The sequence below is a fragment of the Mesocricetus auratus genome, unplaced genomic scaffold (assembly GCF_017639785.1).
Source record: "Mesocricetus auratus isolate SY011 unplaced genomic scaffold, BCM_Maur_2.0 Super-Scaffold_100048, whole genome shotgun sequence".
Taxonomy (NCBI): Eukaryota; Metazoa; Chordata; class Mammalia; order Rodentia; family Cricetidae; genus Mesocricetus; species Mesocricetus auratus.
The window spans coordinates 3259582-3281319 of NW_024429225.1; the positions used below are offsets into that span (position 1 = coordinate 3259582).

At 44.8% G+C, this 21738-nt stretch overlaps 1 protein-coding gene across 9 annotated transcripts in view; it reads right to left on the bottom strand.

The window, feature by feature from the left end:
• Positions 1-12656: 12656 nt before the first annotated feature.
• Positions 12657-21738, bottom strand: part of Ktn1 (kinectin 1) — a 101659-nt gene continuing 92577 nt past the window's right edge. For 8 of the 9 annotated variants that reach the window (XM_040735800.1, XM_040735801.1, XM_040735798.1 and 5 more), the window contains 4 exons: positions 18364-18447; positions 15915-16010; positions 15013-15129; positions 12657-13094 (listed from right to left, as the gene is read on the bottom strand). In XM_040735800.1, coding sequence (XP_040591734.1) covers positions 15025-15129; positions 15915-16010; positions 18364-18447 — 285 coding nt within the window. In that variant the 3' untranslated portion in view covers positions 12657-13094; positions 15013-15024. The remainder of the gene's footprint in view (positions 13095-15012; positions 15130-15914; positions 16011-18363; positions 18448-21738) is intronic. The other variant, XM_040735794.1, reaches the window with a different exon arrangement.

Sequence of the window (21738 nt, forward strand, 5' to 3'; positions counted from 1 at the left end):
TTCTGATAGTGCATTTCTGAAGGAAAGAAAGCATTGGCATTCCATGCTGAAAGTCTGTGGATGCCCTCTCCTGATACTCACTCGGATCCTAAGCTTGTCTGCTCATCTGGGGCACCCAGAGACCCAGGCACAAGCAGGGGGACATTGCAACTAGATCAACGATTCTCAAACTATGGGCCCCAACTCCCTTGAGGGTCAAATGACCCTTTCACAGGGATTTCATATCAGATATCCTCCATATATGATCCAAGGGCATAAAGCTTGTACAGAGCACTGTGAGGCTCAAATCGGTCTTCTGATCACTGAGTCGGCCTTCGCAGCACAAGCTTCGTGAGGCAGTGAGCACATGTTCACACACCAACACAGAGCCGGGGAGGAGGTGTCGGGGCAATGGCAGGCTTATGAGAACTGCCTGGGCATGGTGGGAAGTAATTCCTAGAGGCAGCCTCCATAGCTCCGGCACCTGAACCGCACACACAAGCTGTTCCCGAGCAAGCACCTTTGGCACGGTGAGGAGGCTAGTCAGAAGCCCTGGACCAGGCACTGGCCTAACTCTGCTTTCCGGACCTTTATTGGGGGGCGTCTAGGATAAGAAATGAGAAAAAGGACAATGAGTAACCAGAGTCGCCTCTACATCCTCACGACCCTTGCTGAAGAAAGCCTTGCCCTTGTTCCCACCAGCTTGCCAAGATTCCAGTTCTCTTAGGAGCACACTTAAACGGTCCTTCCCACAATTCGGTCTCGGATGGGAGAGACAGCAGCCACATGTGTAAGCCTGCTGCATGCGGCTTGGCAGGAATGCCATTTATATAGAAAAGGCAAACAACAGACTGTATCCAAGTCTCAGACCTGCTTGGCCTAGACACCCAACTCTAGACTACAATTGCCAATTGGGGGTCACCCCACCCAGGACCCTGAGGGTCTTTTTTCACTTGATGGTACCAAAACCTGGTGACAGTAATACTATTCATACCAGGGGATGGAGTTGAAAGCTCAGGTCCTAGTGACCTACTCCCCAGTTGAATCTTAAGTGGTCCACGTAGTAGCTGCGGCTCTTCATTTGTACAAAGGGAACACACATCACTTAATGTTGACAATGAGATGACGTACCAGCACGAGAGTGGGAACACAGCCGTCATTCAGCGCATGCTCACCGCCATGGCCACTGTCCGATCAGCGAGAGCTACCCACTCTGTAATGGGTGGACGTGGGGCGACGCTCCTCGCTAGGAACTGAGAACAGCTTTGATATCATCCGTTCGCCTTTGCAACACTTAGCTGCTGTCCTGCCTCCCCTTTCCCCGTTCACCCCGGAGCGGAGGGAAGGGAAAGCATCCTGACTGGCCACCAGTCACCAGGGTAACCGATGGTGCGTTGAAGGGCTCCAATGGAAGCCTGGCACTGATGACCTTACCCTCCACGTACACGAGTGGCCACAGTGCCTGGCCACCGTGACTTGTCCCTTACTTGAATCATAGGGTCCACAGTGCAAGGAATAAAGAATCTCTGCGTCAAGTCCACATGTTGATATGAATACGGGCTCTGCCTGCATTTTGAAGGACATAGTGCTTGCCTGCTTTACCCTACTTGGTGAGGTGTGTACAGTATTCAGCAGGACATTTATCAGTGGTCTCCATGAAAATAGGTGAGATGTGTGTGTGTGTATATATATACACACACCTATATGTAAAAATGTATATGTTGTAACATACATGCATTATACACTACATATGCAAGTCCTATGTGTAGATGTGTGTGTCTATGTGTACATGTATGTGTCTGTCTATATGAATCGCTCTTAAATCCTGAGTCCTGCAGGGTGAGGTAGCCAGCTGGAATGTTTCAACTTCAGGAAGACAGGAAAATGACCAGTGTCCTCATCTGTCACCAGGCAGGAAGAATTCCTTCCTACAGGAGAAAGTTGTCTTTCTTGTTCCTTTCAAGCTTTCAACTACATGTGTGGAACCAAGTGTCACTAGTGTAGGGTGTTAGGGAAAACAGTCCACTGACTTAAGTGTTGGTCTGGCCTGGGCTGACCCTCACAGCAGCACCCATCAGAGTATACCCCATGCTCTACACGCGCAGCAGGCTTTCCTCACTGGGCTCTGCCTCTGAGGCTCCCTGGGTTTCTGGCCTTCAGCTTGGGGCAGCCATGATGCCTGATTAGCAGGCTTCCAGATGAGTGAGTGTGAGCAAAGAAGGCTCCTCTGTAATGCAGATGCACATGCTGTCCAGATGAACATCTGTGCAGCCATACTAGGCATGCACCACAGGAAGAGGAAATGGCTACATCTGGCAGCCATATGCAACAGATTCCTGACGCTGCCTCCCCCTGGCTGGGAGGTGTTAATCTCATCCTTAAAAACGAGCAACATAATCGGTCCACCCCACAAAAGGGAAAGCAAAACTAAAGCAAAACACTTGACCCTCTGAGGAGCTCAGTAAAGAGGGGTTTGTCACTGTCCCCAAGAAAAAGGCCTCTGATGTTAGCTTTTAAGAACGGCCTCCCCTCTGTTGTGCCACATGACTGGCCCTGCTACATCCTTTTCTATTTTGTGGCTAACGGCCCTCCATCACGACTCTTGTTATCTAGCTGTTGGGGTTCATGAATTGTAGGCACAACCCTCTCAAGACTTCCTCTGTGCCCCAGAATGGCTTGCATCTCTTCATATTAAAACTGATTGTGTCTGACTCCTCTTTTCCTACCCCAAGCCTCCTGGGACACATTGAAAACTGTAATCAAAGCAGTACAAGCAGTTGGCACAAGCCTACTAAAGGCAGGCAGCCTCTAATCCTGTCTCTCTTAAGCTTGCTAAAAAAGGCTTGGACTTACTTTAAATGAAGTCTTTGTTTCCAGGGATGGAGATAGATGCTAACAGCCCGAAATTACCCTGCCAATCCCACCAACTAAGCTCCCCACTTCTGTGTGTTTCCACAATCTTCTCTCCATAATCTCCACACTTCCCTGCTACCCTGATCTAACTGGTGTGTGTGTGTGTGTGTGTGTATGTGAGAGAGAGAGAGAGGGAGAGAGACAGAGAGACATACACAGAGACAGACAGAAAGAGACAGAGAGAGACTGAGAGAGACAGACAGAGATACAGAGAGAGAGAGAGAGAGAGAGGAGTGTGTGTGTTACCACATTGAACACATGCTGTCTTCTAGAAAAGGGGGGGCATCATGTATACCCTGCATTCTAGACACAGCAGGACATTCTGTATATTGACTCGGGACACATGAGGACATTCTGTACAGTGCAATCTAGACACAGGAGGACATTCTGTACACAGTGTACTCTAGACACAGGAAGAAATTCTGTACAGTGCATTCTAGACAGGGTAGGACATTATGAACAGTATACTCTAGACACAGGAGGACATTCTGTACATTGACTCTGGACACAGGAGGACATTCTGTACATTGACTCTAGACACAGCAGGATATTCTGTACCTTGACTTTAGACACAGGAAGACAATTTGTACACAGTGTACTCAACACAGGAAGACAATCTGTACACAGTGCACTCTAGACACAGGAGGGCATTCTGTACACTGTACTCTAGACACAGAAAGACATTCAGTACAGTGTACTCTGGACACAGGAGGATATTCGGTACACATGTACTCTAGACAAGGGAGGAAATTCGGTACAATATACTCTAGACACAGGATGACCTTCTGTACACAGTGCAGCCTAGACACATGAGGACATTCTGTACACAGTGAATACTAGACATAGGAGGACATTCTGTACACAGTGCAGCCTAGACACAGGAGGACATTCTGTACACAGTGCCCGGTAGACACAGGAGGACATTCTGTACAGTGACTCTAGACTCAGGAGGACATTCTGTACACAGTGACTCTAGACACAGGAGGACATTCTGTACACAGTGTACTCTAGACACTAGAGGACATTTTGTACAGTGTACTCTCCATACAGGAGGACATTCTGTACACAGTGCTCGGTAGACACAGGAAGACATCTGTACAGTGCACTCTGGACACAGAAGTACATTCTGTACAGTGACTCTAGACACAGGAGTATATTTTGTACAAAATACTCTAGACACAGGAGGAAATTCTGTACACAGTGTACTCCAGACACCTGCGGATATTCTGTACAGTTCAATCTAGATATGGGAGGATATTCTGTACAGTGCACTCTAGACACAGGAGGACATTCTGCTCATTGACTCTAGACACAGGCAGACATTCTGTACACATGCATACTTCACACAAGAGAACTTTCTGTACTGTGACTCTAGAAACATTGGGACATTCTGTACACAGTGTACTCTAGACACTAGAGGATATTCTGTACAGTGTACTCTATTCATAGGAGTTAATTCTGTACCCTTTTCTCTAGGCACAGGAGGACATTCTGTACATAATGTATGCTAAACAAAAAGGACATTCTTTACACAGTGACTCTAGTCACAGGAGGACATTCTGTACACAGTGTACTCTAGATTCAGGAGGACATTCTGTACACAGTGTACTCTAGATTCAGGAGGACATTCTATTCACAGTGACTCTAGACACAGGAGAACATTCTGTACAGTGACTCTAGATCAGGAGGACTTCTGTACAGTGACTCTAGACACAAGAGGACATTCTGTACACAGTGACTCTAGGAGGACATTCTGTACACAGTGACTCTAGACACAGGAGGACATTCTGTACACAGTGTACTCTAGACACTAGAGGACATTTTGTACAGTGTACTCTCCATACAGGAGGACATTCTGTACACAGTGGATTCCAGACACAGGAGAACATTCTGTACAGTGACTCTAGATCAGGAGGACTTCTGTACAGTGACTCTAGACACAAGAGGATATTCTGTATACAGTGACTCTAGACACAGGAGGACATTCTTTACACATTGCACTCTAGACACAGGAGGACATTCTGGATAGAGCACTCTTCTGGTGTTTGCTCTGTAGATGACACAGAGGAACTCACAAGTTTGCAGAGCATGCTTGCCCCAGGCACAATCTTTAGATGTGTAAACCCCCTCACTTTTAGGATCTGTCACCTGTCTCCATCCTGTCAACCCCTTTTCTGGCCTCATTACACCCATTTCTCTCATCAGAGGCTGGTTCCCTGGGGCCTGGATTCTCAGGTGTCCCTGCCTCTCTGCTCCCTTCAGTAACCCCTTCTCCTCACCATCCTCCACATCACCACATTCACTCTCTGAACAAAGTATTAGAAAGTTGCTAGTATGTGTTTATGATTCAGGCACAGTAGTAAACTTTGGAAGGGTCACCAAAATAAGACTGTCTTTGGCACCAAGTACTCACAGAATTAGGACATCTGTATGACAGGTTTCAGAAAATTAGTAACATCCAATGACACTGGGTGGAAAGACTGTAGGGACTGAAAGTCTTTCTGGTGTGGCCTGGTGGGACTCACCATATCAAAAGTCACCGTTTTGTGTTTTGAATTTTCCTTTTGCGTATCTAAAGTCTGGACATAAGAAGTTTCTCAGCTGGACATCTCCATGATTTGTTATCCCACAGGTTTTGGCCCTTTCCTTCACAGACACAGGATGGCTACTGCATCTGTAGCAGCCCTTCTTTCTTCAAAGTCCTCACACTGGAGCTCTCCACAGTTTCTCTGTTGTCACGTTGAGTTCCCCATCTTTCTACATCTAGAGGACTCTGGTAATTTCATGCCCATCTCCCCTCCACCCCATCCCTGAGAACCCAGAATAATCTGTCAATCCCCTTAATCTCACTCACAACTTTACTTCCTCCTTGACATTTCGGATTTTAGATTAGGACACACACCTCTCTTGGCCACTATTTTCTGCTATACTGGAAGCCAGGAAACACTCTTCCACCCCTGGGCTGGCAAAGTTTGGTGAGGAAGTTCACCAACATGATGCCTACCATCCCATGGAGAATCCAGCTGAGGCTGGGCGCTGACACTCAGCACCAGTGTATGCACACCACACATGCCGTTGACAGCTGTCATCCAGGAACAGGTAGATGGAAAACCCCAGAACTAGAGGGTGCTCCCAGGCCACACCCTCCTACACTTTTTGCTGAAACAGTTTGTTCAGTGCTACAGCTTCAATGAAAACTTTAGAAGACAACTCTCTATCAGTGCAGGTATCAGTGATCCAGCCCTGAAGTTGTAAACGTGGGAGAGCTGTTCCTGTTTCTCATTGGGCAAACTGACCCTCCAGCTGCCTAGGCCCAGAGTCAGGGTTATGACATGGTCCACCCCATCTATGACCTGCTGGAACACATGAAGGAACCTGACCCCCAGACCCACAACTGTAGGATCTCCACAATACAGGGCAACAACAGGATACCCAGGAAGAGTCCTAAAAGGGTACATCATCGATGATTTAGTAGAAACCAGAGGCCTCGAACCAGACCAATGACTCTTAGCAATGAACACGTAGAAGACTCATGGAGAAAGGGGTTTACGTCGTGACTCCCTGAGTCACACTGCAGCTTCCATGACAAGACTTGCAATTTTCCCCCTTATTTCTTTCCTTTTTCTCTTAAGATTTGTTTTATTGGGGAGGGGGTACAGAGACAGAGAGCAGAAAGCAGATGCAAAGGAACAGCAAAATGAATGGGATCAAAATTCATATGTAAAAGGCTCGTAGAATAATTTTTTAAAGAGACCCAGTTCTGCCTTTCAGCAAACAATGGAAGGCATACGCAAAACTAACGTGCAGTGAAAGTGGCACCAAGGCGCCTGGCATTTGGGGAGTGGGCAGGGATGCTGCTAGGTGAGGCTGGTTGAACTCACCGCTCCTAATTTCCAGAACTCTGGAGCAGTTACAAGAGCTGGAAGCTTGCACAGTATGCAGCTGACCCAGCCACCATATGTGGATGTGTCATCTGGTGTCACAGTCCAAGCCACAACCAGTCAACCCTGAAACCCAAAGACCTTTGTTAGAGTGGGCTCTGGGGAGCACCAAAGACCAGACTCTGAGAAACACTGAGCTCACTAAGGACTTCCAGATACTTCCCCCACACTGAGGAATCAAATTACACTGGCTCCTACTCCTCCTAGACTCTAGTGGACCCATCTAGAGCAGCCAACAATCACGGGGAAAGGCAGTGGTTCTATTCTGGCACTCAGGTCTCAACCTCAAATCCTCACACTCACCTTGTAACCTGACTCAGCTCTCGGCTGTGCCTTAGCCAGGAGCCCATCGGCCGGAAGCAGGTGATAGGATCCCATTAGACAGCCTGGGAGCCAGTGTGCTATGACACACATCACTCAAACTCTTAAGATGAAAGACTATGGCTACCACGAAGATGGTGGAAACAATCTGCCATTTCTTTCTTGTGATTAGGACTCCGTGCTGGCCCAACTGTGCCTGGCTGCCCAAGTTCCCCGCCTTCTTTGGGAAGTTCACGAGGGTACATTTCCCCTCAAGGTCATGTGCGTGGCATCTGACAAATAGTCAGGCCCAAAGGAACCATACTAGAACCTGGCACAGTTGGTTCCACTGTGGAACTGGTTTCTGACCTGGTCAAAGAAGTGAGTGTTGGGATTTGAAGAAGGACGTAGAGCAGAAAGGACACATGGACTCAGGAAGCAGGCAAACACGGGGACAGTTAGTGGCCCAGGCCACTGTGCCTTAAGCTACAGACACACCCTCCCAATAATGCCCTCAACAACCTGGGACTCCAATGGAAAGAGGTGCGTACCCCTCGCCAAACAATGAAATCAGGGCACCCCAAGTTCTATCTCCCTCCCCAGAAATCCTTTAGTAACTCCCCTTTTGTGGTCAAAGCCTGAAAGATTCTAAAAGCAGGGGTACTGAGCCAATGCAGACTGGTTTGCAGTGATTGCACAAGGCAAAGTGAACCTTAAGAGAAAGTCTACTTACCATCTTATGCCTGTGCATAATGGGCTGTGAGAATGACTAAAGGCATGGGGAAGATGTGTACTGTGCACCAAGGGTTAGGTAACCCAAGCCTGTAAACAAGCAGACCACCACCAACGCTCTTCCCCACCAGTCTACTTCTCCTGAATCCACAAAGAGCAGCTCTGGGCAGCAACCGCAACTCTTGCATAAATCACTTAGAGCCCCGTCTGCTCTCTTACAGAAAGCACACCCACCCTAAACGCCTGCCTTGCTCCTTATGCTTTCACTTAAAGAGCCCCTGCCTGCTCTCTTACAGAAAGCACACCTACCCTAAATGCCTGCCTTGCTCTTTACGTTGCTTTCATGGACTTCAGTTCTTTGACATCAGGTTCAGACAGACCACGAGTAACATTGCTAACTTATCTCCTGGTTTAGAATCCTGGCCTCCCTCCCCTCCCACCCCTATCACCCCCACCCCTGCAGTGGCACAGATTCTTATCTTTCACCCCAAGTCTGAACATGCCCTACAAGAGCATTAGGAGCATACCTGATATGCACGACCCTGAAGGGCCATTCTGGATGCTGTACCGGGTTGTACATGCTTAGTCATGCACAAATCTTATTTATATAGAAATGCTCAGGCTGTCTCTGTAAACAGCCCAGCCTGGGAGGAGAGAACCTCAGCCCAAGAAACTAGTTCAGTAGATTCTCCTGTACAAAAGTCTGTAGCGTTTTCTTGACTGTTAGCTGACACAGGAAGGCCCAGTCCCCTGTGGCCAGTGCCAGCCCTGGGCAGGTGATCCTAGGAGGTGTAAACAAGGTAGCTGAGCGCGATCCTGCTCTACTCAGTGAGCAATGTTCCTCCACGGCGCCTGCCTCTGCTCTCATTTCATCTCACACCCTCCATCCCCTCAATAATGACCTGTCATTAGGTCATGTACACAAAGTAAGCCCTCAAGGTCATGATGTTTATCACAGCAACAGAAAGCAAGTCAGAATATACCCAAACATTCATTCCTAGACAAGTTAATAATAATACACAGTATATACAGTGCAATACACTCAGAAATACAAAGAACTATGTCTATTAGTCTGAGTCAAAAGAACCAGACAAAGGCTGTACCTGCTATATGATTCCATTTATGTAACCCTGAGAAGTTCAAAGTGACCCCAAGTAGCAGAAGGCACTCGAGATGCCTGGGAACAAGGAAGTAGACACAGGAATGTGTTGCAGTTGATGGTTCTGTTCATCTTCTCTGTAGCTTCATGGGTATACAGCAAAATGCATCCATCCGTACACACGCGGTACAGCAAACCATAAGGTCTCTGGGTGCGCTCTCGTTCTGACAAAGGTAATCTAGATCAAGTATGTGAAGCTACATAGCAAGGAGAGCGCCTGTTTACTTTGTGTGGAATGGGAACCATCGGATGGTGCCTAGCAGAACTGAGTGTGTGCACACTCCACAAACGCAAACTTACATCCCTAGGCATGTGGTCTTCATTTACTGCTAAACGAATGGCAGAATGATTAACACACATTTCGAAAGCATACAAAACATGTTGTTAAGGATATGTACATAGTTATCTGGTTACATGACAACATGGAATTACATGTTCACACAAGATAGTTCAACTACAGGTTTGTTTGTTAAGCCAAGCAAACATGTTAATGACTGATAAATGAGAGAAAGCTGTTTGTCTCTTATTTCATACAGGCTTGAAATAAACCATTTTAATATATTCAAAAACAAATCCTTACATATAAACATTTGTAACAAAGTAGTCCAGAGAAAAACCCACAGCCTAAAATGAATTTTTGAAAACAACTTTTACACACAAGTTGTCAAAGAAAATGAAAATTACAAAAATATAAAACAAGATAAATTTTTAAAGTGTAGATAATTGCCAGATGTCATAAAAAAAACTACAGGAAAGAAACACTATGCAGAAACAGTGGCTGTCCAATTTTTGGTCTGGGAATTCTAGAATTAAAAACCTTTGCTATCAATATTCAATGTACTAAAATCAAAACCAAGAAAAATTTTACTAAAACCCTTTCATATAGCATACCTGATCATGCTTCCCACTTCTCCAAACTCCTCCCAAATCCTCATCATCCCTTCACCCGCCCAATCCCTCCTACTTCTCTGTAAAAAAAGGAAACAAGCACCCCCCAAAAAAAACCTATATATACAAACAAAAGATTCGTTTAAAAAAATGCCCAAACAAGGCAAAATAAGACAGAAATTCTTTAAAAAGAATACCACTGAGCTCGTTTTACACTGGTCAGATACTCCTGGGCAGGAAACATGCCCTGAAGCACAGCTTCTATGCTCAATGAGACTTCACTGGAGAAAAGTAACTTTTCCTTTGCCACTGGGTATCAGGCGCAGATTGCTCCTTGGTTAAGGGGGGAGCCTGTGTGCACCCCCCCCCAGCAGTGCGGGCACCACACCTGGTGTAGACCCGTGCACGCTGCCAGTCTGTGAGTTTATATGCACCTCAGTCCTGCTGTTTCCTTGGAGTAGCACAAATGTCAGAGAGTGGAAAGGCAGATAGTATCTTATGAAAGTGGTTTTGACCTTCAAGAACCCTAGAAGTCAAGGGCCACGGTGTGCCAAGTGGTCTACATGTCCTCCTTCAGAGAACCACTGAGGCAGACAGCCCCTCAGAAACCGTCAGAAGACGAGAAAGGCAGTGGCAACAGAACAAAACCCTTTAAAGTTACTTTTGCCACACAATCTTGTATTTTTCTCTAGCTACAATTACATACATATCATTACAGAGATACGTATGTAGATATGTATATGCACACATCAGTCACAAGCTGGATGGCTTAGACTCAGGACTGGCTCTCCTGAGTAGCCAAGGCCAGGTTTCACATCTACAATGAAGAGGATGATAGAAATATATCTCTTCTCTACCTCAATATAATCTAGTGAAGAGTAAAATATCCAATCCAAGTAAATGCTTTTAAGCTAGCTAGCACATGATAAACTGTGCCTGTGACACTGTTACATAATAGAATTCTGCCAATGAAAAAAACATTTCGAGGGATGCATGAAAAACGAAACCTGAGTGAAATGAGAAACACCTACCGACCACCTGAACTTAGTCTTCTTTGCCAATCAGTCTCCACTTGAACCCACGCAACGCCCTCATGACTCAGGCAAACTCTGATGAGACTCACAGCTTCAGCATAATAACCGAATTGACGCCCAGTTCTGGTATGGTTGTATAGTCAAGAGATGGTCGGTTCTTTCCTTCCTCCACGGTCCCGAGACAGTGGAAAGATGAGCACTGGACAGAGCATCGTAGCAGGGATCTCCACCATTCCCGTGACTGCAGCTCGAGGAATATTTAACCAACACATAGGAGCTACAGTTGCCCAACTGAACCATCACCGTATGGGAACATGGCTACCTTTCCCTATGTTACTCCACTCCAGAGTGGAGAAGCTGGCAAAACTTCTAATATGATTTCATATAGGAAATCATTAAAAATTACTCATGTCCCAAACTGGGATGAGCAAAAGATGAATTAATGGTGTGGTTGCAACATTGAGGGAGGGTGAAAATAGGTGACTGAGCGGACATTGAAAACCAAAGGGGCCGTTGGTGTTTTGTAACTGGATCTTGCTTTGTAACCCACACTAGCTTCTAACTCATGGACTTTTTGCCTCTATTTACCAACTGCAGTCTGACAAGTGTTGTGGTTTGAATTGGTATGGCCACTATAAACTTGTGTGTGAATGCTTGGTCCTTGGGGAGTGGCACTATTAGGAGGTGTGGCCTTGTTGGAGGAAGTGTATCACTGTGGGGGTGGGCTCTGAGGTCTCATATATGCTCAAACTACTCCCAGCACACAGTTTACTTCCTGTTGCCTGCAGATCAAGATGTAGAACACTCAGATCCTTCTCCAGTACCACGTCTGCCTATATCCACCATGCTTCTCACCATGAAGATAATGGACTGAACTGACTGTAAGTCAGCCCCAATTAGATATTTTTGTGGTCAAGGTTCTCTTCACAACAGAAATGCTAGCTAAGACAGGTGTTTATCACTAGATCTGCTTCAAAATAAAATAGCTCTAAACAGAAGGAATGCAAAGTGCAAAGCCTCCATGTGGTAGAAGCCTGACTGCTTTGTTCAATACCTAAGTGGGTAAGAGAACGTCTGCTCTTCTAGGAGACCTGGGCTGGATTCCCAGCACCCACAGAGCAGCTCACAACTCTTTAAACTTGTTCTTCAGGCCTCCATAGGCACTATACATGTGTGTTTCACATACATGCATAAAAGCAAATGACCTATGCACAAATAATGAAAAGAAATAAGAAAAAAAGAAACACTAATAATACTAAAAGGTACTTTAATACCCCATGGTACAAGATACTTGTCAATTGTTATTGCCATCTGAAGAAAACAGTGCCCTCCCCCTTCCTGCTTATGCGCGCGCGCGCGCGCGCACGCACACACACACACACACACACACACACACACACACACACACACACCTTCCAACAGAAAAGAGAATGCACACGACATGGTTGTTATTTTAAAGCAATAGTAGTAATAGTAAAAATAAAGCAGAGCCCTTCTCCATGATGGATGGGACCCAAATGCCTGCACCATCCCTGTCATCACCCTGACAGAGCCCTGTCCCACACAGGATGCTAACTAAGGTCTAGTCAGGAAGTTGCAGGATTGACAAGACTTGTCTTGTTTGGTGGTTGCAATTAGAAACTGCATTCCAAATGATCTGAAGTGCTAATGACACCTGTTAAAACTCAGTGAGAATTAGAGTGAGTCGTGTTTGAATAATAAGTGTCCCTTTATTTGCTGATTACATTAGCAACAAAAGTGTTCCCTTGAGTTGATGTCAGAGGCAGTTACTTCCCAGATGTTAGGTAAAGCAGTATACAACATCAGTGTTAAAATATTATATATCTCACATTGTCGACACCACTTGATCTTCTGAACAATTTGAGCAAAATAAGGTAAAAGATTACATTTATTTCAGGTCTAATTATTCAAACAGTTTATTATAAAACTAAACTCTGGAGGTGTCTACAGAGTTGACTTTTTAAGTGTTTTCTCTGTAAGTCAGTAGTCTAACAAGGTTAGAAAAGACAAAACTGTTCAGTGTCTGACAAAGTAGAAAGGGTGAAACATAAATAAGGCTTTCATTTGGCAAAATATAATACAACGCCTTCTGTTAAGTTCTAACGAGTAATTTCCAATGACTTCACTCTGCAAAAGATAAGAAGGCAACCCATTTAGAACACAGGAAGACAAGCACCGGAGTGCTGTATCCCACACATAGCTCATGAGATCCACCCGGCCCTTCCCGGGGCACCCAGAGCAGCTCACACATGGTAATCACAGGGCTCGGAAGAAGGCTTCAGGGGCATATTTTACAAAGAGAATAACCCTGAGTTGTCATTTTTCTCAGTGTTGCTTCAGATAACGTAACCTACGATGGCAGTGTGCAACAGGCTGAATTTACAGACCCTGTCACCTGTCACAAATAAGTGCACACACAGTGTAAAGCCAGGAGGTAGCAGCTGCTCTCAGGGCCGTTTTAAAGCTCTCTAATAACCAAGCCCTTTTCACAGTACCGAGATGACACACTCGGCACAGTTTGTCCACACTTCCAATATCTGTGCCACTCACTGTATGAGGAGAAAAGCTTCAGCAAACCATTAATGATGTTGGCAAAATGGTTTTACATAGAAGTTACTCTAGAGTAGACAGAGAAATTACAGCAAGGAAAGAAAAACACAATGAGAAAAAAATTACTTATTAGGAATACTTGTTAATAAGTAAAAAAAAAAAAAAAAAAACCAAACAAAACTTAAGACTGGCAAGGCAATGGTGGCTCACGCCTTTAGTCCCAACACTTGGGAGGCAGAGGCAGGTGGATCTCTGTGAGTTCAAGGCCAGCCTGGTCTACACAGTGAGTTCCAGGACAGATTAAAGGAAGGGATCTGGCCATGTTCACACACACACACACACACACACACACACACACACACACACACACACACACACAAAAAAAGGGGGGGGGGGTGTCAGGCTGAAGCCATAGAAAGAAGACATGAAATGCAAGAAGTTCTCTATAAACAGAAAGCAAGGTTGTCACCATTGGGGAAAGCAAAGAGCCAGAAACACAACTTCAGAACACAGAAGAGGGAGCTTACACTGTCTGGAGTGTCTGAGATGAGGAGATATTAGCATTTCCTTGTGACAAATGCATGCCTGCCGCATCACAAGGGAAGTCTGTCACTGTTTCCTACTTAACCTGCCCTGGGGCCTTTGCTCTGAGCTCTGAATGGCAGCTTGAGTTACCCCTTTGTGCCAACAGGGATCACCATCAGTTTAGAGCAAACAGCCTCAAAAGAAGACTATGTGAAATATTCTGTGTATATGACTTAAGTCATTTAAGAAGGCAAAGCACAGATGACAAAGTCTGCGCTCACCAGCAGGGATGCAAGGCTTTTTAACGCTGCTGAAATTGAGCTTTCTTTTCTTTGGTCACGCAGGCAACACGAGCTCACAGCATGATCTAATAATGATGCATTTATTATTTCTCCTAAAGCAAAACTCTCACTTCAAACATAGAAAAGTAAATTTCCTAGATTATCTACAAAAGCAAATGCAAACAAAATACCAATTTCTTATGGTGGTGTCACTGTGATTCCGGCATAGTGGAGGCCACAAAACAAAACAAACAAAAAGAGGCCAAACCAGCTTCCAATCTACAGAAATTATGGGAATCTAAGAATCCCATCTTTAGGTATAAAAAAAATGTTGTATACTCATTTCATGTTACAAAGTTATGATGGCTTCATTTTCAGTCCAGCATTGATAAAAACAAAGCCAAAAGCAAGTCATAAAGGGAAGGGCAGATACTTGCCCTGAACTAGGATCAGAGTCAACTATTGGGAAACTGAAGGCATCAAGAAAACAGACCAGAAGACTTCAAAATGAGAAAGGTCAAAGCTGCCACCTGGAAACTGGGGGGGTGGGGGTGTAGATGAGGGTGGGCATAAAAAGGAACCCTCTTCCAGCGTGAAATGAAAGCTGATCAGCTTATGGTGACTGTGTACTGTGCATGCACTCTCCCCGCTGTTACTCATACACAAACAGCAATACTTAGTGTGCACACCCACAGCCGGGGTCACTTCTCCTTCATGAGCTGCTGATTGACTTCCCGAAGCAGCTGCTGTAACTGGATCACAGTCTGATTCAGACTCACAGACATTGTCTCTTTCTCAGGAGCCCCCTGAAAAGAAGGTGGAAGGGATGATCATTTCAAAAACATCCAAACACGATGAACAAGAATGGGCAACCAAAAAGAGAAATATATATATATTGGTTTTATGATACAGGGTTTCTCTGTATTGTTATGGAGGCTGTTGGTCCAGCCCAGCCTCGAACTCACAGAGATCCGCCTGCCTCTGCCTCCCAAGTGCTGGAATTAAAGGCGTGCGTCACCACCGCCCGGCTGAGAAATGATATTTTAAAAGGTATAAATGCAGAGATTCTGAACATTTATTTAAAAATCAGCAACAGTAAAAGCCGCACAGAAAAATTTCTGCTGATTAGTGGCACAAACTAGCTGGCATGAGAGAAACTATGAGGCATAAAATGTTGGCCACAGAGAAAAATCTGGTCTGTGGATACTGCAAATAATGTATTCTTTTCCATTCAGAAGATAAAAGGACCATGCTTAGAAAGCAAACGAAAAACTCGCCCACAAAGGAGAGCATGCCTCCAACAGTCCCAGCCACAGGTGCCACACACAGAGCCACCCTCTCTTCAAGGGATTTCACATGTACTCAGTGTTCCTCCCTACAACCCAGGACGAGTGATATCATTTTCTTTTACTAAGCAGAGCGACTAGAGAATTTCCCCTAGGCCACACATGAAGTTAACAAGCAGCATTCTAGCCCCAAGTCTGTCCCTCTCCCAAACATGGAGGGAGGTAGAGTGTGGAGCCAAAGACTGTTCTTCAAAAAGTGTACAGGGCAATTAGCCTAGAAATCTGGGTTTGAAGGAAATACACACCGTTTCTGGGGAAACACCACTATTCCCAATAACAGCGTTGTCTCCAGCAGCTTTTAGTGAAATTTTTGAGTGGATGAAGTTCAGTGACTGTTGAGCCTGTAACAAAAGCAATGGGAAGCAGGCGCATCAAAGCACACAAAGAAATAGCCTCAATCTGTATTTTGTACAAAGTCAAAGCGTTTCTCGGTGTACAATGTAAAACTTTCGTCACCGAAATGAAAATAGCCACATTTCCCACCAGCTTATAAAAATGTGTGTTCATGCTTTCAATAATTCAAACACAGGAACTGTATAAAGAAATTAAAACTAAGAATAACCACACTGATATTTAAGTTTTAATCTAGATTACAAGACTGCCAAAATCTAACCCATAATCTGCTTTGTACAGTTCACATTCAAGAATAGGTTTTATGTTTTTAATTAGAGACAGCCTGACAGCTCCGACTGGCCTTGAACTCATTAAGTAGACAAGGCTTACGTTGAACTACGGACCCTCCAGTCCCTGCTGCCTAAGTAGTTGGATTATAGGCATGTGCCACCACACTTGGATTTTTATGTTTCTAAATTTTTCTAGTTTTTGTTTCTAAATGAAACGCATAAAAATATCACATGTAGGGCTGGAGAGATGGCTCAGAGGTTAAGAGCACTGACTGCTCTTCCAGAGGTCTTGAGTTCAATTCCCAGCAACCACATGGTGGCTCACAACCATCTACAATTCAATCTGGTGTATATGTAATAAATAAATAAATCTTAAAAAAAAAAAAAGACCAGGCTGTAGGTAAGCCTGAAGGGCATTTAAAAAAAAAAAAATCACATGTAGACCACTAATCCTAAACTGAGTTTGCTGATTCCTAGTCTTAAGTCCTTCTTTGAACATAAAACAAGTTTAGAGAAAACTAGCAAAAAATGTCCTATGAATGGGCTCAATTATACATTAGGTTTTACACTGTAAGTTTTACAAATCAGTCCGTAAATATTTGTGTGCACCTCCATTCCAATGGAGCACTGCTAATTCTACAGAGGCAGGTGACTGCCACTCACCCTTGCCATTTTAGCACCACAGAGACCAGGCCGAGCTACATCTTTAGGCACCTGTGTTTTAATATCCTCAAAATACTGTCTGAGAAACTGCTAAGACTGCATCTGTTATATTTTGGCTCGTAGGGCAAAACTTAAAAATGACAAACCAAATTAAATTAAGAGTTTGTACTCTCTCTGGGCATGGTGGCATGAGGCCAGCTGATCTACACAGAGTTACAGACCAACTAAGGCTACACAGTGGGACCCTGTCTCAAAACAAAACAAAACAAAACAAAACAAAAAGAGTCTGTACTCTAACACAAACTTCTTGAATTCCCATACAACATTTAATCTGCATGTAAATGATCTAATTTCCAAGCATTTCTCAATTATTTGTCTTCTGTATTAATAACAATAAGCTTTAAGTTTGAACAACAAAAATACTTTTTGTATTCTTATGAAATGATATGGCATGATATTTAAATGAGAAACTTTTAAAAGATCTGTTAACATATTAATATTTAAATGTTTAGAAGTTTGTTACAGGTATCAAAATTAAAGCTGTGCAAATCCTTGATTCAGTAATTCCCAGAAAGTGATATATGTAATTTTTCTGATATAATCTCCCATAAATACTAGCAGAGTTCTAAGCCATCTTTGTTTTAAAGCATGTAAGAACAACTAAAAACACAGCACATCAGAATGACAAAAAACCTGCTAACTAAATGCAGAGTTAAGGAATACAATCCTAAAAGAAATCATCAATGTGAAGATGAGGATAAGAAAAACATTGTGCTCGACATGGGGGCACACACCTGCAATCCAGGTGAGTTCAAAGCCAGCCTGGGCTACATAGTGAGGCCCTGTCTCAGAGGAACAGGCGTGGGAGAAAAGGGAAAGAGAAGGAACAGATACTGGTACAAAGAACTGAGTGAAAAGAACAAACTTCTGAAACTACAGATATTATACATTCTTCCTACTGATAAACAGAAATGTACTTTGCAAATAAATGACAATGTCGAATCTTATTTTAAAACTTTAGGGGGCTGGAGAGGTGGTTCAGCAGCTAAGAGCAGGGGCTGCTCTTTCAGAGGACCCAAGTCCAATTTGCAGCACCCACATGTAGTTCACAACCATCTGCAACTCCAGTTACAGGGGGTCCAAAGTTCTCTTCAAGTCTCCAAAGGTACCAAGTATTCATGTGGTAAACAGATAGACATGCCAACAAAACACACCCATACACATCAAGTAATAATTTTAAAGAATTTTTCAAAAGAAATAAAAAGTTACTTCAAATGGGGAAGCAAGTGAAAGTTTCTCCCCAACACCAGCAGTCTATACTTCTAAGGTCCCAAAAAGACAAGAGCAGTTTTATAGTGTGTCTGCCCAGGACATGTGCACACAGTCTCCAGGCCAAACAATGTCTTACCTTATGCAAATCATCGGCTACCTTCTTCCTCTCACTTTGTTCATTTTGAAGTTTTGTTCGTGTTTCATTTAATTGTGTCTTCAGCTGTAGAAACACGGGGCAGAACGGTTAACTTACTTTGCATACACATTTGCTTAGCTGGATGGCTATGAAGAATGAGCTCTAACAGCCACTATGCACAGTGGCTCAGCTGGGAACTGGCCAGAGACAGAGGAGCTGGCAGCAGAGTCCCATCTGCAGAGCAGAACCTAAGAGAAGCTACAGAATGAACCGGAGTTTTGTGTAGAAACGTCAACCCCAAACCAGAACCAGATGCTAGGAAAGGGCCTTTTAAAGCGTTACAGTTCAGTTACTAAAATTATCCCAAATTAAAAGGAAAATAGAAAGTTTCCAATCAGCTTGAAAACACTCTTTTAATCTAGAGTTCTGTTTAAAAAATAAAAAAGATCTGCTGTGAAATAATTTTACTATACACTGAAGATGTGTCACTTGGATTGGTTAAGAAAAAAGGTGAATGGCCAATAGTTAGGGAGGATTTTGGGGGCAGAGAGGATGCTGGGAAGAAGAAACATGGAGTCACCAGCCAGACACAGAAAAAAAACAAGATGTGTAGGAGATGTAAAAGCTACAAGCCATGTGGCAGGACACAGATTAATAGAAACTAGTTAATTTAAGTTATAAGAGCAAGTCAGAAACAAGCCTAAGCTGAGGCCAAGCTTTCATAATTAATAAGTCTCCATATCATTACTGTGGAGGTGACAGTCCCAACAAAAAAAAATCTGACTACAACTGGCATCCAACATGGGGGCAGGAATTTCCACATAAGACAGAAAAAAAAGCTTTAAAACACACAAAACCAGAGTCAAATTCGGTTTCCTAGCCCCACAGCCCCATACAGTCCACGGTACAGAGGAACACCCACTGGCCAGCCGCTCCTGCAGGCTGTGTACCGTGAAATAAGCTGCACACCTGCTTAGGATTTTGTTCAAGCAAATAGAATAGGTTACAGATAAAAGCAGGTTCAGACAGAAAAAAACCTCTAAACAGGTAACAGTGTATAAAATGCACATAGGCTTAATTAAGAAATAAGAGAAAATGTGTCTAGATAGTCATAGAAGAAAATGTTTATAATGAAAGTCTTTAAAGAAAAAAATAAAAGTATAAAAAGCATAAGCCATGTAAAGATGCAAAACGCTAGAGTCTGGATCCCATGTGGTGTTGTACTGACTTTAAATTATTTGATCGCTGCTGAGAGACATTGGATTATACAAACTAAATTAACTCAACCTAGATATGTTTAAAATATCCTAATTTCAAAGTGGAAGTCAAGAAAAACTGTTACATTGGAGAAGAGGTCATTCTTTTGTTTCCACAGAAATAAATCGAAAGGCTTTGGATTCATTCAAGATTGATAGAGATCAGGTTGGACCAGGGAGACCTCTGAAAATCCTGGCTACAGACACAAAGATATGAAGCTTAACAACTACAGGACAGGTGACGAGTATTCTAAATGCTCAAACAAACACAGAAAAATCATCTTTAACTGACTTGTGTTAGTGCAGATATGCATGTTATCTTTAAAAGTTTATGTGCTTTCAGAGCAAGGGACCAGACCCCAAGGAAAACGAGTGGCCCAGGTGGTGCAGCCCCTCAGAGTGCCCTGCTTCAGCCCCTCAGTGCCCCTGCTGTAGTCTCCTCAGAGTGCCCTGCTGCAGCCCCTCAGAGTGCCCCTGCTGCAGGCCCTCAGAGTGCCCCTGGTGCAGCCCCTCAGAGTGCCCCTGCTGCAGCCCCTCAGAGTGCCCCTGCTGCAGGCCCTCAGAGTGCCCCTGGTGCAGCCCCTCAGAGTGCCCCTGCTGCAGGCCCTCAGAGTGCCCCTGGTGCAGCCCCTCAGAGTGCCCTGCTGTAATCTCCTCAGAGTGCCCCTGCTGCAGCCCCTCAGAGTGCCCCTGCTGTAGCCCCTCAGAGTGCCCTGCTGCAGCCCCTCAGAGTGCCCCTGCTGCAGCCCCTCAGAGTGCCCCTGCTGCAGCCCCTCAGAGTGCCCCTGCTGCAGACCCTCAGAGTGCCCCTGCTGCAGACCCTCAGAGTGCCCCTGCTGTAGCCCCTCAGAGTGCCCTGCTGTAATCTCCTCAGAGTGCCCCTGCTGCAGCCCCTCAGAGTGCCCCTGCTGCAGCCCCTCAGAGTGCCCCTGCTGCAGCCCCTCAGAGTGCCCCTGCTGCAGCCCCTCAGAGTGCCCCTGCTGTAGCCCCTCAGAGTGCCCTGCTGTAATCTCCTCAGAGTGCCCCTGCTGCAGACCCTCAGAGTGCCCTGCTGCAGTCTCCTCAGAGTGCCCTGCTGCAGTCTCCTCAGAGTGCCCCTGCTGTAGCCCCTCAGAGTGCCCTGCTGTAATCTCCTCAGAGTGCCCCTGCTGCAGCCCCTCAGAGTGCCCCTGCTGCAGCCCCTCAGAGTGCCCCTGCTGCAGCCCCTCAGAGTGCCCCTGCTGCAGCCCCTCAGAGTGCCCCTGCTGTAGCCCCTCAGAGTGCCCTGCTGTAATCTCCTCAGAGTGCCCCTGCTGTAGTCTCCTCAGAGTGCCCTGCTGCAGTCTCCTCAGAGTGCCCTGCTGCAGTCTCCTCAGAGTGCCCTGCTGCAGTCTCCTCAGAGTGCCCTGCTGCAGACCCTCAGAGTGCCCTGCTGCAGACCCTCAGAGTGCCCCTGCTGCAGACCCTCAAAGTGCCCCTGCTGCAGACCCTCAGAGCTCCGCATCCAAAACAGCTTCAGGGCTGTAGATTGATACAAATTTAAAGTCATTTTTGTTAGACCATAGTTTACATACATTTCTACTCTTGTTTAAGGTACTGGATCTATGCATCTCATTTAAATATGTAATGCAAATTGTTAGTCCTTGAAAGCTATTATTACAAACTAGGATAATAAAGAAATGCAGATTAGTAGTTAGTCATCTATAACTTCTAGTCATGTTAAGTATGTTTTAACGTCAAACAGATATATTTTAGATAGATAGTTTTCAAACATTCCAAAGACTGACAGAATAAGGCATTTAAAATGTTTTGTTAAAAATAGGGCTTTTCAGCTGGGTGTTGGTAGCGCACGCCTTTAATCCCAGCACTCGGGAGGCAGAGGCAGGTAGATCTCTGTGAACTTGAGGCCAGCCTGGTCTACAGAGCCAGTCCCAGGACAGCCTCTAAACCAATAAATAAAAAACCAAACAAATAAATAAAATGATAATAATAATTTACTTCAGGGATGATAGGCAAAGAAACTCCATATGGAGTTTGTTTTCAATGTGGCAAAACTAACCAGTGGGCAAGAAACTGCTCTTGCCTGACTGCTGACAGTGTGCTGTCCAAACTGGAAAGCAAGATAAAAACAAAGTGGCTG